Source organism: Mustela erminea, chromosome 6, assembly GCF_009829155.1.
Source record: "Mustela erminea isolate mMusErm1 chromosome 6, mMusErm1.Pri, whole genome shotgun sequence".
NCBI classification, from domain to species: Eukaryota; Metazoa; Chordata; class Mammalia; order Carnivora; family Mustelidae; genus Mustela; species Mustela erminea.
In genome coordinates, this window is record NC_045619.1 from 140,338,272 (window position 1) to 140,354,111 (window position 15,840).

The 15,840-nt window shown below is 49.5% G+C and overlaps 1 protein-coding gene across 6 annotated transcripts in view; it reads right to left on the minus strand.

The window, feature by feature from the left end:
* Positions 1 to 263: 263 nt before the first annotated feature.
* FBH1 (F-box DNA helicase 1) overlaps positions 264 to 15,840 on the minus strand; it is a 48,511-nt gene continuing 32,934 nt past the window's right edge. For all 6 annotated transcript variants that reach the window (XM_032349832.1, XM_032349829.1, XM_032349831.1 and 3 more), the window contains 4 exons: positions 15,397 to 15,522; positions 13,459 to 13,565; positions 1,087 to 1,218; positions 264 to 750 (listed from right to left, as the gene is read on the minus strand). In XM_032349832.1, coding sequence (XP_032205723.1) covers positions 580 to 750; positions 1,087 to 1,218; positions 13,459 to 13,565; positions 15,397 to 15,522 — 536 coding nt within the window. In that variant the 3' untranslated portion in view covers positions 264 to 579. The remainder of the gene's footprint in view (positions 751 to 1,086; positions 1,219 to 13,458; positions 13,566 to 15,396; positions 15,523 to 15,840) is intronic.

The following is a 15,840-nucleotide window of genomic DNA, read 5'->3' on the forward strand; positions in this document are numbered from 1 at the left end:
CGTGTACTATGCTGCTCCCCCATTGAGACTGTGCCCCCCGTGTAACGAGGAAGGCACACGCTATGTCTCTTCATGTGTGATTCCCCACGGCACAAAAACCCCTTGTGTTTCCAGCCGTCACTCATGGCCCGGCCATGAAGTCTCACACTCTGCTTGGTGCGCCACGTGAGCAGGGACCCAGGTGTGGGAGAGTGAGCAGGAAAGACAGAAAGTCGGAGAAGGTTCAAAAAACCACAGGGCTGCGGCCAGGGGTCACACAGAGGTACGCCAGTGCTACAGTGCCTGTTTAATTGAAACCTTGTAATAAAAGTTTAAATACATAAAATGTTTTTTTATCAAAAGAACATCCCCCGTGCCCCAGCCTGATGTGCACAGAGCAGGGGCAGCGGAAACTGGCTACCTACAGGGAATGGAGAAACGGCACGTCCAACTCTCGTCGGCTTCGTCCTCCTCCGAAGATGCCCTGTGCGTGAATTCAGAGTCCCGGGTGAGTGACGACCCTACCCTGCACGGGCTTTCTTCAGGCAACTCGAGTCCACACAAGGCATTCGGTACCAGGGAGAAAGCGCCTCTCGGCTGTCAGAAGACCAGGAAGAGCAGGGCTTCGTGTCTGGGAAGCACTATGTTCTCGACGGTGCGTTCCATGGCGTGCACCTGCTCGGGGGAGGCCGTCAAGAAGGCCAAGGGCCCGATGCGCTGCTCCGCACACGAGTGGCAGAGGTAGCCTCCCTTGTTTTCCTTCCTGTTGCTCTGCAGGGAGGGGGAAGAGAAAGAGGTCAGGTGGACGATCAGACAGCAGAACTCTCGAGACCCCAAGAGACGAAGCGTTAGCGTTCTGATGTTTGCAGACATGCAACACGGCCATCCAGGGTCAACTCGACTATCAGATTCCCGGGGGGGCAGCAACCTTAACCGATCGAGGCACGGGGAGGAGGACCGAGGGGAACCGGAGCGGGCCCTCCAGGGAAACTGTGGTCCTGTAAGCGCCGGGCCACAGCCCAACCCGCCAGGCCATGCTCGCGCCTGAGCCGCCGCCCACGACCAAATGGAACGCGACAGAAAGCCCAGGCTGCCGAGGCCACATACGTAAGTGATGGGGAGCTTCCTCATGGTGAGCACAGTGTCCACGGGGATGGCGTTGTTGCACTGGCCCACGCAGCAGCGCACCACTCCGGTCTTCAAAACGGCGCTGGTCAGCTCCGCCTGCAGGAAGTACTCCTGCGCACAAACGGGGAGTCGGGGGAAGAGGGTCACCGCGGACCCTGCGCACAGAGGGGGAAGAGGGTCCCCACCACGTCTCCACTGCACTCAGCTCGGAAACTCCGCCGGTGCCGGAGCAGAAAACGCTCTTTGGACATGGCAGAGTCCTCACGGGAGACAAGCACTGACTGTCCGAGCGCCCTTGGCTCTTTGGCGGCCCCCAACCAGTCAGGCCGTCAGCAAGACAGGATGCTTAGAGCGGCTCGGCCAGAGTCTTGACAGAATGGACAGTTTGAAAAAAAGGGCTTAATGGGCAAACTGGAAATAACGATATTTCAGGACTGCGTCTGGATTTTTATCTCACGCCCACCTGTCCCAGAACCATTAAAAATCATCTGCATGCTGCCTTTTCAAGCCAGGCGAGCTGAACCGGAGGCCTTGAAAGATGTGCCCACATGGACCAGCCTGTCCCCTCCTCCCGGGCTTGTGGCTAAGCGAGTGAGCAAACGCTTGGGCTATTCGAGCCTCTCAGTCTCTTCACCTGTCAGATGAGACAGAAGCGCCCGGTTGGTCTGACTGTTGGGAAGAGGAGACACTCACACACGCTAAGTGCTCAGAGCCCGGCACGCAGGGAACACCAAGCCAAATGCTAACAACCTCCCAGACTAGAAAAGTCAGAGGCACAGGGACCAGTGTCTGGTCTGCTGTGCCTGGAATTTAACACAGCTGTGGCAGACGAGAAAACCACAAATACCTGCTGACCGAGGAATTATGATTTCCTGTTTTCTGGATTACAACAGGCTATGGATCTAATTGTGGAAAAACCTGTATCTAGTATCTGGACTGATCTGGCTTTCTCTCTCACAGGATCTGCCTGCCTGCTGCAGAACAGAACAGAAAATACATAAGCACTCGTGTTCCCACCAATAACTGAGGGACAATGAAACCAGGAAATCCTTCCAAAATAGGACAACGGGTCTTGCTGTAATCCCCTTCGTGTCGTCTCTACTCCCCTCCCCGGGGGGGGGGGGGGGGGGGGGGGGGCAGGGCCGTGAACCGGGCGTGCACCCTTTCTGATCCGTCCTAAAAGGGCTTTAAGTCTACACATACGCCCCAGAAGGCTAGGTATCATTTAACAGGTATTTGTTGACATAAATGTTGTACGTTGGGCTGCTTCCCATCTAGTTCACGGAAGTGCCACACCGGGTAGGACCGCATTGCTCTTTTCACGTCTGATTCAAGCCGTTCCCTCCGAGCGGACACTCAGGTTGTTTCCAAATTACTGTCCACAAAGCAGCGACAAACCTGCTTGTACACAGCTTCCCACCCACACATGCAAGGGTTTCTGCATTTACAAACTTTCTGAGCACAATGCACACCAAGAAACTCACTTCGCGTTACAATTCCAGACGCACGTACGTGCGTACATCAAAGGCTCAAAGAACGGTTTCATAAAACAGTATTTAACCGTAAGTGCAGTGTCGTCTTTCTCTTTCAGATTTTATTTCTACCTTGCTTTTTTTTTTTTTAAGATTTTATTTATTTATCAGAGAGAGAGGGGGAGAGAGCGAGCACAGGCAGACAGAGTGGCAGGCAGAGACAGAGGGAGAAGCAGGCTCCCCGCTGAGCAAGGAGCCCAATGTGGGACTCGATCCCAGGACGCCGGGATCACAACCTGAGCCGAAGGCAGCTGCTTAACCAACTGAGCCACCCAGGCGTCCCTTGCTTTTTAAAAAACTTGTCATAGCCCGCTAAATTCGTTTCATTAATCATGAATGGCTTGAGACCGACACTTGGAAAAGCACAGCTCCAAAGCAGCGGTTCTCAAACACGTTGGTCTTGGAACCCCTTGACACTACTAAACATGACAGGTTCCAAAGGAGGTTTGTTTACGTGAGTCTTATCTGTTACTATTTACTACATAAGAAAGGGGCGCCTGGGTGGCTCAGTGGGTTAAAACCTCTGCCTTCGGCTCAGGTCATGATCTCAGGTCCTGGGATGGAGCCCCGCGCTGGGCTCTCTGTTCAGCGGCGAGCCTGCTTCCTCCTCTCTCTCTGCCTACCTGTGATCTCTACCTGTCAAATAAGTAAATAAAATCTTTAAAAAAAAAAAAAAGAGAAATTTAAGCCAAGAAATTCTAGAAAGCTTCTCTTTTTTTTATTGTTATGTTAGTCACCATACAGTAGCAGACCACTAGTTTCTGATGTAGTGTTCCATGATTCATTGTGTGTGTATAACATACCCATTACCAGGTACCTCATCCTCCCCGCCCCCTCCCCTCTGAAACCCTCAGATTCTTTCCCGGAGTCCATAGTCTCTCGTGGTTCATCTCCCCCTCCAATTTCCCCTTCAGTTCTCCCCTCCTTCTCCTAGTCCTCCGTGCTATTCCTTATGCTCCACATATGACTGAAACCATATAATAATTGCCATTCTCTACTTGACTTCTTTCACTCAGCACAATCCCCTCCAGTTCCATCCATGTTGACGCAAATGGTGGGTATTCATCTTTTCTGATGGTTGCGTAATATTCCATTGTATATATGGACCATATCTTCTTTAGCCATTTGTCTGTTGAAGGGCATCTTAGCTACTTCCAGTTTGGCTATTGGGGACACTGCTGCTCTGAACACTGGGGTGCACATGACCCCTCTTTTCACTACATCTGTATCTTTGGGGTAAATACCCAGCAGTGCAATTATAGGGTCATAGGGAAGCTCTGTTTTTAATTTCTTAAGGAATCTCCACACTGTTTTCCAAAGTGGCTGCACCAACTTGGATTCCCACCAACAGTGTAAGAGGGTTCCCTTTCTCCACATCCTCCCTAAACATGTTGTTTACTGTCTTGTTGATTTTGGCCATTCTAACTGGTGTAAGTTGGTATCTCAATGTGGTTTTGATTTGAATCTTCCTGATGGCTAGTGATGATGAACATTTTTTCATGTGTCTGTTAGCCATTTGTATGTGTTCTTTGGAGAAGTGTCTGTTCATATCATCTGCCCATTTTTTGACTTATTTGTTTTTTGGGTGTTGAGTTTGAGAAGTTCTTTACAAATCTTGGGTATCAGCCTTTTATCCGTAGTGTCATTTGCGACTATCTTCTCCCTATAAAACAGGTGCATCTTGCTTGGGTCATGGTTAATACTTTGGCATCTGTACATTCCCTCAACCACCCCTCAATAGATTGACTAAGAGGAAGAACCCCCAATAAAGAAAACAATCAGAGACAAGGCCTCTGACACAGACCTAAGGGGATATGGATATAAGCAAGATGTAAGAGGTAGACTTTAGAGTAGCAATTATGAAGCTGATCTCTAGACTTGAGAAAAATATTAGTGACAATACAGAGTCTCTAAGGGCAGAAATGAGATCAAATCAGGCCGAACTTAAAAATGGTATCAAGGAAATGCAGTCTAAACTAGATACTGCCAGGGTAAAGGAGGCAGGAGAACAAATTAGTGAGAAGACGACAGAAAAGAAGGAAACCGAGGAGGCATGGGAAAAACAGCTTAAAGCCCAAGAGCTCAGACTGAGAGAGAGAAATGATTCCATGAAATATTCCAATGTCTGAATTATTGGGATCCCTGAGGGGGTGGGGGTGGGGGTCCAGAAGATATAGTTGAGCAATTCATGGCTGAGAACTTCCCTATCTGGGAAAGGAAACGCATTCGTGTACAAGAGGCAGAGAGGACCCCTCCCAAGATCAATGACAACAGACTGATGCCCTGACATACAATAGTATGTCAACAAACAAATCTTAGAACTAAAACACTTACTCGTCTTAATAACAATTAAACCTATCACATGTTAATGTTTTTATCAAAAACAACTGTATTTTCAGAAAAAAAAAACAGAACTTGGAAGAGTGACATTGCTTTCATGTCTGGCTTAATGGAAGACAGCTGATTCTGCGTTCAGTCTGTGGTGAGAACACATGTCCCGTGGCCTCTGGAAAACTCCCCCGTGCGCTTGTCAGAGCACTGAGTGAGAAGGGCAGACGACACCCTGATGTCCTACACAGCACAGCGCACGGCAGCCAAGGTCTTACCAGGACTCATAAACACAGCTGCAACTCTTTACCCGGGCTTTTTTCATGCACCCTTCAACTGGTCTGACTCTCCTTCCGGGAGGTGGATCTGAGGCTTGCTCCCAACAAACCCTTTCCTTGTAGCATAAACTTGATCATACTTGATGTCTTGGTCTTCGCTGTGCACTGGGCAGACGAGCTCGGTTCGGCTTCGGATCTGGTGAGCCAGCCAGGGGTTCCTTCCTGAGGGCTTGTGGTCAGTCCCAACCAGCAGCCCCACGAGTCCAAGCAGCTGCCTGGGCTCTCTGTCCTAGGGTCTGTCCCTGGAGCCCCTTTCTGCTTGGGTGCGGCCAACCTTCGGGGCTTAATTTTACTCCTGTGGCAGGAAACAGTTTTAGGGTTCGATTGGGGCAGACGTCTCTTGGTGAGTAGCTACCTGATGGCACAAGAGCTCGTTTCTTCCTCCCATTTGGTTTGGATCTTAGATTTCTTCCTCCTGTTCAGCTGCCTCTTAGCCTCTTTTCCTGCTTCAGAAAAGACTGGCAAGGAAGCAGTTTGGTTCAGTCAGTGGGGCTCTGACTTACAGAGGAACTAGAAACAAGGAAGCTGTTTGGTTCAGCCCGTGAAGCAACCCCACCCCCACCCCCACAACTCCCCGCCCTGACTTCCAGGGAGGAACCAATGGTCACAGAGTCACTCTTGGCTTAGTTTGGTTTGTCTGTTCCTATAGCTTTTGATATCTTTGAATAAAACCAGACATGTTCTACTTGGAAACTTGGAAATGACACTTTGATTCTCCCACATGCAACCTTCTGGGCCATTCTCCAAACCTGGGCAATCACTTTTGGCAACACTGCTTGGCCACAACAGTCAACAGACTCTGGACAGAAATGACCAACTAACAAATCCATAAATTAGACAATACCATCTTGCAATTGGGTTTTGTAAAAGGGGGATCTTTGGAAGTTGGGCATTTAAGATTTTGTCTGCATCTTGTTTGTGTGGTATTGCTAAAGTTAATTTATAAAAGAGCTCTAATTTAAAGGCAAGAACTTGTAAAAACTGGGCATTCTAAAACTCAGAAAGATAGGGCGCCTGGGTGGCTCAGTTGGTTAAGCGTCTTCTTTGGCTCAGGTCATGATCCCGGGGTCCTGGGATTGAGCCCCTCTACCCACCCACCACTTGTGATCTCTCACTCACGCTGTCTCACAAATACATAAAATCTTTTACAAAGATAAAATTCAGAAAGATAGGAATCCAAATGTTTAAGTTCCTGTGACCTTGGAAAATACTTGGAATTAAAAGCTAATTTATGGCTGTTGGTTTACTAGAAATAAGGGAACCAAGTCTGTAAAGCTGTAGAAGTTTTGTGAGAAGGGAATCTTCAGAAAGGAGTTTTGTGCGTGGTCAGGACTAAGATTACGAAGACATACTATATAAAGAGTCTTACTATATAGAGTGCGCAGGATCAGACACGAGTTGAACAGTGACTCAGTATCAACAGGAACCTCAGCTGGTTCTATGCGGAGTTCCAAAAGTTGGATTACTCTTCAGGGCATGCTACACGGGGGCAAGAGTCCTGGTTTGGGGCCATGAGCGTCGAGGGCATGCCCTTGGCAAGGCAGCTGTGTTCGGCCAAGGCAATCCCTGATGGTCCTGCAAGCCAGGACCATGGGCAGTGCTCCTGCCGCTGGGAGTCCCTCATTCCTGATGAAGACTTTCAACTAAGGTGAAGAGTGCATTCCAACAGATTCTTGCTTGAACCATCCCTGGTTCTCTGTTTGCTCTTCCAGATTTAAGGCTATGACTTAGAGAAATTTGGTAAAATATTCCTTTGGAAACAAATATGGAACACTTACCTTCTTCTCCCAATCTGATCCCTCCAGAATTCAGAAACTCTGACTATTCTTATTTTTATAGAAATGTATGTATTTGTATAAGTTTGATGAGAATCTGTTCTTATACAGAACACAACTGGAAACAGTGGTTATATTACCAAGGCTTTGACAGGATCAGACACGAGTTTGTCCTATTTGAGGGACATGTGCATAGGCTCAGATATGACCAGACAGTTTTAAGGAACTAAGGATGACTTTATGGATCCAACAAAACCCCTTGGAAAAATCGGTCTGGTCCCTTGCTTGTAGGGTTCCCAGCAGCCTTACCAGAGGAGTAAAGAAGATCACCTCCCAGCACGTACAGGAACCTCAAGATATTTGGGGGACCTCGAAGATAGGAATTCACCGAAATCTATAGTATTGTAGGTAATGTCTGATGCCAAGTGTTTGGTTTGTCTTCTTAGCCTTAAGAGGCTGTTAGAAGTTGAATGTGAAATTCCTTATGAAAATTTCCAGCAGAGCAAATTTATCCAAAAAAAGGCGGTGGGGGGGGGGGCAATTACTACTCTTGCCATGCTTATGCGAACAAGTAGGCCAACTTTGTTAAAACTGGCCTTATTTTACAAACAAAGGAGTCTTCATTTGGCTACCTTTGAAAATGATTTTAGAAAAACTGTTCCAGTAACACACCTTCGTGGGTGTTAGATTCTAGTTCTGAATGAACAGTCTTTGAGCGATCAGTTTGCCTGTTCAGCCAGACTGAAGCCGTGCCAGCCGCTCTGCCTCCGGTAAGAGTGGCCCTTGGAGGGGCTCTGCTTAAGGCCCCATGCTATAACTAGGATCTTTAAGATGCGGACGGATTCCCACTGGGCAAATGAATCATTTCACGGTCTAACAGTTTCTGAAAGCTAAAAACAAACCAACTAACCACACCTTTAAAACCCCAAACATCATGGGAAAAATAAGTTTTCCTTTACAATTAGCTTGAAGACAATCAGGCACTGTACAGTGAGAGAACAGTGCCCCGGCCATCGAGACGACCAGCCCCCTGGCCCAAGGCACGGTTATACAGCACGTGTCAAAGTGGCAGACTCTCCCCGTCCCCAAAACCCTACCGGTGGATCCAAAACTGCCTAACAGCTTCTCCCCTAGAGTCTAAATTCCACAAGGCCATGGAGTGTGTTACTTGTCTAGTCACCTGTACTCCCCAGCGCGAACTACAGTGCTAGGCACGGCACAGGGGCTGCCAACGGAGGGAACAGTCAATTAATCCAGCCACCTCCACTCTTCCCTGACATCCTGGGGGTCCGCTAGTGCCCCAGCGGCTCCTGGGAAACACCATCGTCCAGGGAACTGCCAAGGGGTTCATGTCATAGTCAAGTGCGAGCAGGAGGACCCGCATAGCCGTGGCAAACGCTATCCCAAGGAAGGAAAACAAAACCTACCCCAAAGCTTTGCTTGAACCCTCAGGCTTCAGGAACCCAAAGGCACCTGACACCACTACCTCTGCATCCCTTCCTTAAATGTTTCCAGGCTGCTTTGGTCCTCGCTAGCGGTTGGGTCCCCAGCTCCTAAGTCCTCACGCACCACCTCCTGGGGGCGATTCTGTCCTCGTCCCCGTTGTAGAGAGGCGGGCACGAGAGTTGAGAAAGGAGGTCACTTATGCAAACGTTGGAGAGATGGGACCACAGGAGATACGGGGCTCCAACCTGGGTCTAAGTCCAGAACCTGTACTCGCTCACCGCCAAGCAACAGTGAGGCTCCCTCTCTCCTGCGATCTGCAGACACAAAGCTCCAGGACAAGGAGGCACATGACGACAGAGCTTCGCCACCAGAGCTGCCGAATGAATGAGTGCATGCGAGCCAAGACCTCCACATCTTCCTCGGATGCCAGTCCCTCTCCCCCATACCTTCCTTCTGGAGCCGAACGTCTTGACGACCAGTAACCTCGAGATCAGTAACCACCTCAGAGGACCCGCAGCCCGCACTCTCCCGAAGCACCGACAGTTACCCCGTCAAGCCACCCAGACCCTTCCCTAACCCCCTCCTCTCGGTGCAGGTGCAGCCCTGGGCCAGCTTCACAGATGAGGACACGGGCGCACAGAGTGATGAGTGACCTGTCCACAGACTGTCTGGCCAGGAGAACTGAGCTGAGAATCGGGCCTGGCCCAGTCCCAGGCTGGGACAGGGGCCGCCCTCATCCAGGGACAAACCCTTCCCGAGCGCCAACAGTGTGCCAGGCGCCGTGCTGAGGATACACCTGTGCCAAGTGGATTAAGACTCGCGGATTCTGGGAGGCCGAGAAGCTATCCCTGAGAAACCACATGACTTCCCCACGCTGCATTCAACAATGTGGTGATTCTCCTCACTTCCTCAAAACTTAAGGAAACAAAGGAACCAAAGGGCTTCTGGGGATTCGCTAGATGTTCTAAGGGGGTGAGAGAGAAGGAGGCTGCCTGACCTGCTCCTGGTCACAGACACCACGGTGGCTTCTCACTCTGGGTCGCAGGAACAATGGCTTCCTTTTGTTCGAAAGCCTGAGCATGCAGGGCTGCCCCGTTCACGTGTTTTCATGTTCTCCACTTCATTATCTTAGTCCCCTGCCCGGAGCCTTCAACACCCCACAGCCTTCCTCTCCGAGCGGAGCAGGGGCTTGGCCACTTCCAAAGAGGATGTCTCCAAACAGAGGCCTCGGCCGTGACAAAAAGCAGAAGTATTTCCTCTCACGGAAGGGCGTTCGGACCCAAACTTCAGCTCACACGGACGGGCCACGTTTCCGGGGCTCCCTCAGGGCCCTTCTGGGAGCAACAGATGTTTTCCAACCCAGCCTCAGCAAGGCGGAAGTATTTCTCTTGATTCCATAACCCTTTCTACATGGGGGAAAATTCACGTTCCCCATAAAATGTAGGTGATCACCAACTGACGAGCTTCCGACTAGCTTTAAAAAGCCTTTCAGACGCTTCTGTGTAACTGGTGGGCTGGGACTCTCAGGTAGACAATCTCTGTGGAAAACCTGGCAGCATCTAGAAAGATCACACACCCATTTATCCTCTACCTAGGAACTAAGATTCGCACTGGCAAACCAGAAAACGATTTGTGCCTTGTGATGCCTCGTGGCATTACTCCTCAAGGCAAGAGACTGGAGAGAACCCAGTGGCCATCAGCGAGGGGCTACACCAGCCATGATACACAGACCCAGTGACGACTCCACAGCGGTCCCAAGGGATGAGAAAGAGCTGCACGCGAGACTAACAGTGAGTGATCTCCACACACATTTCCCAGCGACAAAGCGAGGTTCAGAACGCTAGCTCGGGGAATGTCACCTTTCACGAAAAAGGAAAATAGGAAAATTCATATGTATCTGCTGATACTTGCAAAAAGAAATATCAAAGGATACACTGAACACAAATTTTTAAAAAACAGTTATCAATGGTGCAGAGAGAGAGTCTGAAGGGGACAATGACAGAATGAGATACAAAGTTCTGATGTTGAAAACATAAATGTCTTATACATTCAAAAAAGATAATTAAGTCACAAAGAAGCAAAGCAATCCCTGTAGAGGGACAAACAAACAGATCTATCTTCTTGTAATCACGCTGGCGGATCTAACCCCAGAGGAAAAAGAGGAAAAAGAACTTCCTTCGAGAGCCCTCAGAACACGGCACTCGCACAACACGTCCTAGCGGAACAAGGAGAAGCGGGGCTGTCGGGAGATCTCAAACCGCACTCAGTACTCCGCGGACAGGAGTGCTGGTACTACTCTGTGACTAGTTCTTCAGTAGGACTGTAAATAAGTGAGCAATAAGTACCCTTAGGAACCGAGATCTACACACCCACGTAAGAAAGCAAATCTAGCGAGGCACATTCTGCAGCACACTCACTCTACCACGAGCGCATCCGAAGGAAGGAGGGGGTCTTACACTGCTCTCTACTAAGAAACTTACAAGACTTCACAACCCCGAATTCTGTTTGGACCCTGACAAAACAACTCAAAAAAGGCATTTTTGAGACAATCACAAAAGTACGAATATGGACTGGGTAGCAGAGGCCACGTGGAACTATTATAAATTTTACAACATAACGGCACTATAACTATGGGGGGGTCCACTTTTTTTAAAGAGATATGTATTCCAACTGTATATAGGTATAATTTGCATGTAGTAATTCAATTTATTACTTTCTTGACTTTTAAATATCTCATAATTTTCCTAAGTTAGGAAAAATCCCATTGAGCCGAGCGGAATGTTGCTCCGCAATACCTCGGCTACAAGTCACCAACACGGCAGCTCGGTTCTGTGATGAATCCAGCCTCCAGAGCAGCACCAAGTCTAGAGAAAACCACACTCCAGCTTCTAAAAAGATACTTGTGGTCCAAGTTTATACAAAACTCATATAATCTCTACCTAGAGATTATTTGTACATAAAAATTATAGTTGACCCTCAATTTTGAAATGCACGGGTCTACTTACACACGGATTTGTTTTTTTTATAGTGCAATGCTGTAAATGTATTTTCTCTTCCTTATGATTTTCCCTTTCTAGCTTATTTTATCATAATAATCCCATACAGAATACATCCAACATACGGAACATGTGTTAACCGACTGTTTATGCTATCGGTGAGGCTTCTGGTCAATAGTCAGCTACTAGTTAAGTTTTAGGGGAGTCAAGAGCTACTGGCTGTCAATGGTGAGGGGTACAGGTGGAGGGGAGTGTGGTTCTGTGCCCCTCACCCCCTGAAGTTCAACGTTCAACTGTATTTCTACTTCCCCTGCCCCGGGGTCCTAGCTCAGAGATTAAGAACAGCTGTTCTTATCTCTAAACCACGGGGCCAAGTCCAGACCAGCCCCTGCCACTGTCAGTAAAGTTTTTTAGGGACACCGCCACACTGACGCATTAACGACTTGCCTGCGGCTGCTCTCACACTCTTGGGGCAGAGTTAAGCCAATGCACCAGGGGCCCTAAGGCCTGCAACAGAGACCTGACACATTTACTGTCTGGCCCTTTCAAGAAAAAGCGTGCAAAACTCTGCTCTAAGTCCTCTCTGGAAACCGCTGGGTGACCCACGTGCCAGTAAGGACACAACCCAAAGAAGGGGCTCTGGCTCTGGGATCTGACACACAAGCCATCGCCCATGGTGAGGCCCCAGCAAAGCAAAGATTCCTGGTGAAAAATGCAGCTGATTTCAAATTCCAGAAACAATCTATGGCCAGATGGGCCCGTCTAATAGACGCTTAGAAGAGAAAAGTGCTACCAACACGCAACGAGTCAGTCTCATGCAAGAAGCTTTTGCTTTGGGACAGGTCCTGGAGTACTGGTCTGCAAAGCTTCCTCCTGGGAGGCTCTCACACCATCTTCCTCAAATATGGGACGAGAAATCCTGTGTGTTGTCTTGGTCATCATCCAGCTCTGCGCCTGGAATGGAGGCTGGGGGAGGGCAGGCGTTCTGTTGCCACCATGTCACCTCTGGGGCCTAGAAACGGGCGCTGTTCCGTTCTGAGCATCAGGTTCTGTGTCACCACCACTGAACAACACTAGGACTTCCAGACCATGTACTAAAAACCGATTACTGCCCCACACCACCGGCCCGCCCCGAGGTGCAAAGCCGTTGGCGTTCACAGCTCAGACTCCACAGCTCCCAATAGTCCCAGCTTCTTGAGAGAGCACGAAATATGGTGCTTCGGCTGCACAGTCTTTTCTGTGCTCGAGACAACAAAGGAAGAAAGAGTATTTACAGTAACTTTTACACTGACGTTTTTGGTTTTTGGCTTAAGTATTTTTGGTTCAGGGAAAGATGGACCAAGTAGCCACTGTGAGCTTCTGTTCTCGTTTTCAACAAAACTGACCGGCTTACACCCCGACCTGTGAAGGGCCGGAGAGGACTGGATATAAGCGGGGAGCAGGTTGGTTTGTAGGGTATAAAGCGTGAGCACCGACACTTCCCTGTATCTTAGCTCTTGACCAGACGCCTGGTGCCTGAATATTCCTTCTCCCCTCCCCAAGGACATTTTCCTTGGAAGAAGTCTGTTGGCGGTAGCAGCAGTTGCCGGTTCAAATGAACTGGGGAAAGGGAGGGAGGGAAGCAGACGCAGGACACATTCTGGCTGGTGTCTCCCCAAGACTGTTCAGCACAAAGTGAGCAATTAAGAAACACATCAACAGTGGAGATTTCTAAAAGAACTTGTAAAACTGAATCAGGAAAGAATTAAGAGAACCCGCATTTTTGTCTCTCTGATTACAGCACTTCCTGCAGCAGCCACGGGCCCCAAAAGAAGCCCTTCTCTGCCAGCCCGGGATCCTGAACCAAAGGCCTTCCCAGGTCACAGACTGATCCCTTACTCAAACCCAGCGAACTCTGAATGTTGCCGAAGTAACTTGTGCTACTGATTCCTCTTACCCCAGCTAAAGTCAGAATGTTCTCCAAGGATTTGGTCATGATGAGACGCTTCTTGGCACGGGTTACTGCAACATACAGTAAATTCCATTCATCCTCAGAAAACGACTCTAAAGAAAGTGAAGGGAAGAAAGGTGTCAGCTCAGAGCCTGCTGATGAAATGTGTGTTCGCCTCTACACGTTCACTACCCCTCCCGCCCCGCCTCCCCCACCAAGACCTGCTGGCTGCACACACAAACTCTTCCTCCAAACACCAACTCCAAAAACACACGAAACCCAACAGACTAGTGGCATGAAATACTGAGTTTCAACCTTTGCTGTGACTGGTACACCCCGGGAGCCCGGTCACAGGTTGTCTGACACCTGGGAGGGTCTCGTTCATCCTCAGACCTCCTCATGACAGCTGTGGGGGACTGACAGGGACACTGAGGCTCACAGAGGCCACGTCACAAGGACACATGGGCCGAGGCTGAGCAAGGGTCTGTGAGCAGAAGCCAAGGCTACTTGCCTCCAAAGCCACGTTCTTCCCTTTGCCTGACACTGTCTCTGTCTCTCTCTCTGGAAATGTCTTGGGCTGACATATGACAAGCAGAGAAGACACACACATCCCTCTACTGTGTCCTGGAAGCCTGGCCCCGACAGTCACCACACCCAGCATGGCGGGGAGAACATGGCCCTGAGCCACTCATCGGTGACCACGGTAAAAGCCACCAGACTGTGCAGTTTAAATGGACAGATTTTATGGTATGTGAATCAGACCCTGATAAAACGGTTATAAAACAAAATATAAAAATATGTAAACATGCAATGGCCAGCAAGGAAAAAAAAAGGGTAGTAATATATTAAATAAACTTTTCTTCTCCAATATGGAGCCGCTGTTGCCTTGGGCCACTCCGCTGCCCCACTCTGCTCTAACCTACCTTCAGCACCACGTCTCTCTCTGTTAGGAATACATTCATCAGAGACCAGGAGTTTGTACCATTTCTACTCACAGCCTGCCAATGTAGGCTACACCCCAAATTCTGAGTCCGTAGTCAGCAGAATGTTTGTTTGTTTGCAGAAAAACTTTACATGGTTTAATTCTAAGATTCAAAACCAAAATGACTACACAGATGCTCAGAACATAACAACTTGCCTTGAGTATAAACTTACATAAAAGCAAACAAATGACACAAAGTGCTTACTTTTTTATGAATTTCTGGCCTCTTTAAGTAAAAAGGAGATTTAATTTTAAAAAACTACACTTTGGGGGGGGACACCTGGGCGGCTCAGTGGGTTAAAGCCTCTGCCTTCGGCTCAGGTCATGATCTCAGGGTCCTGAGATCGAGCCTCGCATCGGGCTCTCTGCTCAGCGGGGGGCCTGCTTCCCCGCCCCCCCCAGTTATAATCTCTGTCAAATAAATAAAATCTTTTAAAAATTAATTAATTAATTTAAAACTACACTTTGGGGATGCCTGGGTAGCTCAGTCGGTTAAACGTCTGATTCTTAACTTCAGTTCAGGTCACAATCTCAGGGTCCTGGGGTCGAGTCCCGAGTCAGGGGCTGTGCTCAGCGGGGAGTCTGCTCGAGATTCTGTCCCTGCACTCCTACCGGCCCCCACATGTGCCGGCACACTCCCTGTCTCTCTCTCAGATAAATAAAGTCTGAACAGCAGCACCTGTGGGGAGCAGGTGAATTGTTTCAAAGCTCCGTGAGGCTGGGCAGCCGGCATCTGTGGTAAAAACCCGGAGCTGGAACGGGGCCGCCGCACCCGCACCCGGGGAGGAGCGGACCCAGAAGACTCGCTTTCCTCAAACACGCAGTGTGACGATAAAAAACTGGGAGCTAGGAGGTGTCTTTGCTTTCCTTCTAGAAGGGTCATGCCAAGAGGCCACCACACCCGGCAGAAAGCAGACGACAAGGGGAGCCCCGCGGGCAGGCGGCGCACGGACGTGTCTCACCGACTCGGAAGTGGGGCAGCTGCGCGAGGTTGTGCCTGGCACACGGCACTTTCACAAAATCATCCAACACGTGCACGGTGTCAAACTCCAAGCCTTTGGCCTTGTGCACAGTGCCCAAAATGTACTCTGGGTTCAAAAGAGAGCGCACGGTTAGGTGGGGGCGCGGCAGGGGAGGGAAGGAGAGGGGAAGAGAAAAGCGAGCTCTTCCCGCCACGCTCCTAAAAGCAATGGTGCTGCCAGGACCCTTCCTTGCCCACGTGTTGCTCAGGGGACAGCGGTGGGGGTAGGGAGACAGGAAACGACAGGCGACCAGAAAAGAGAGGGAGAGAAACATGAAAAGACGGGGAAGGAGCAACTTCCGCGCAGACGGGCCCCTACCTGGGAATCATGTTCCAGAGCTGGCGGGGACTGGCCCAGCCTGCACTCTGCAGGCAAAGGGACAGA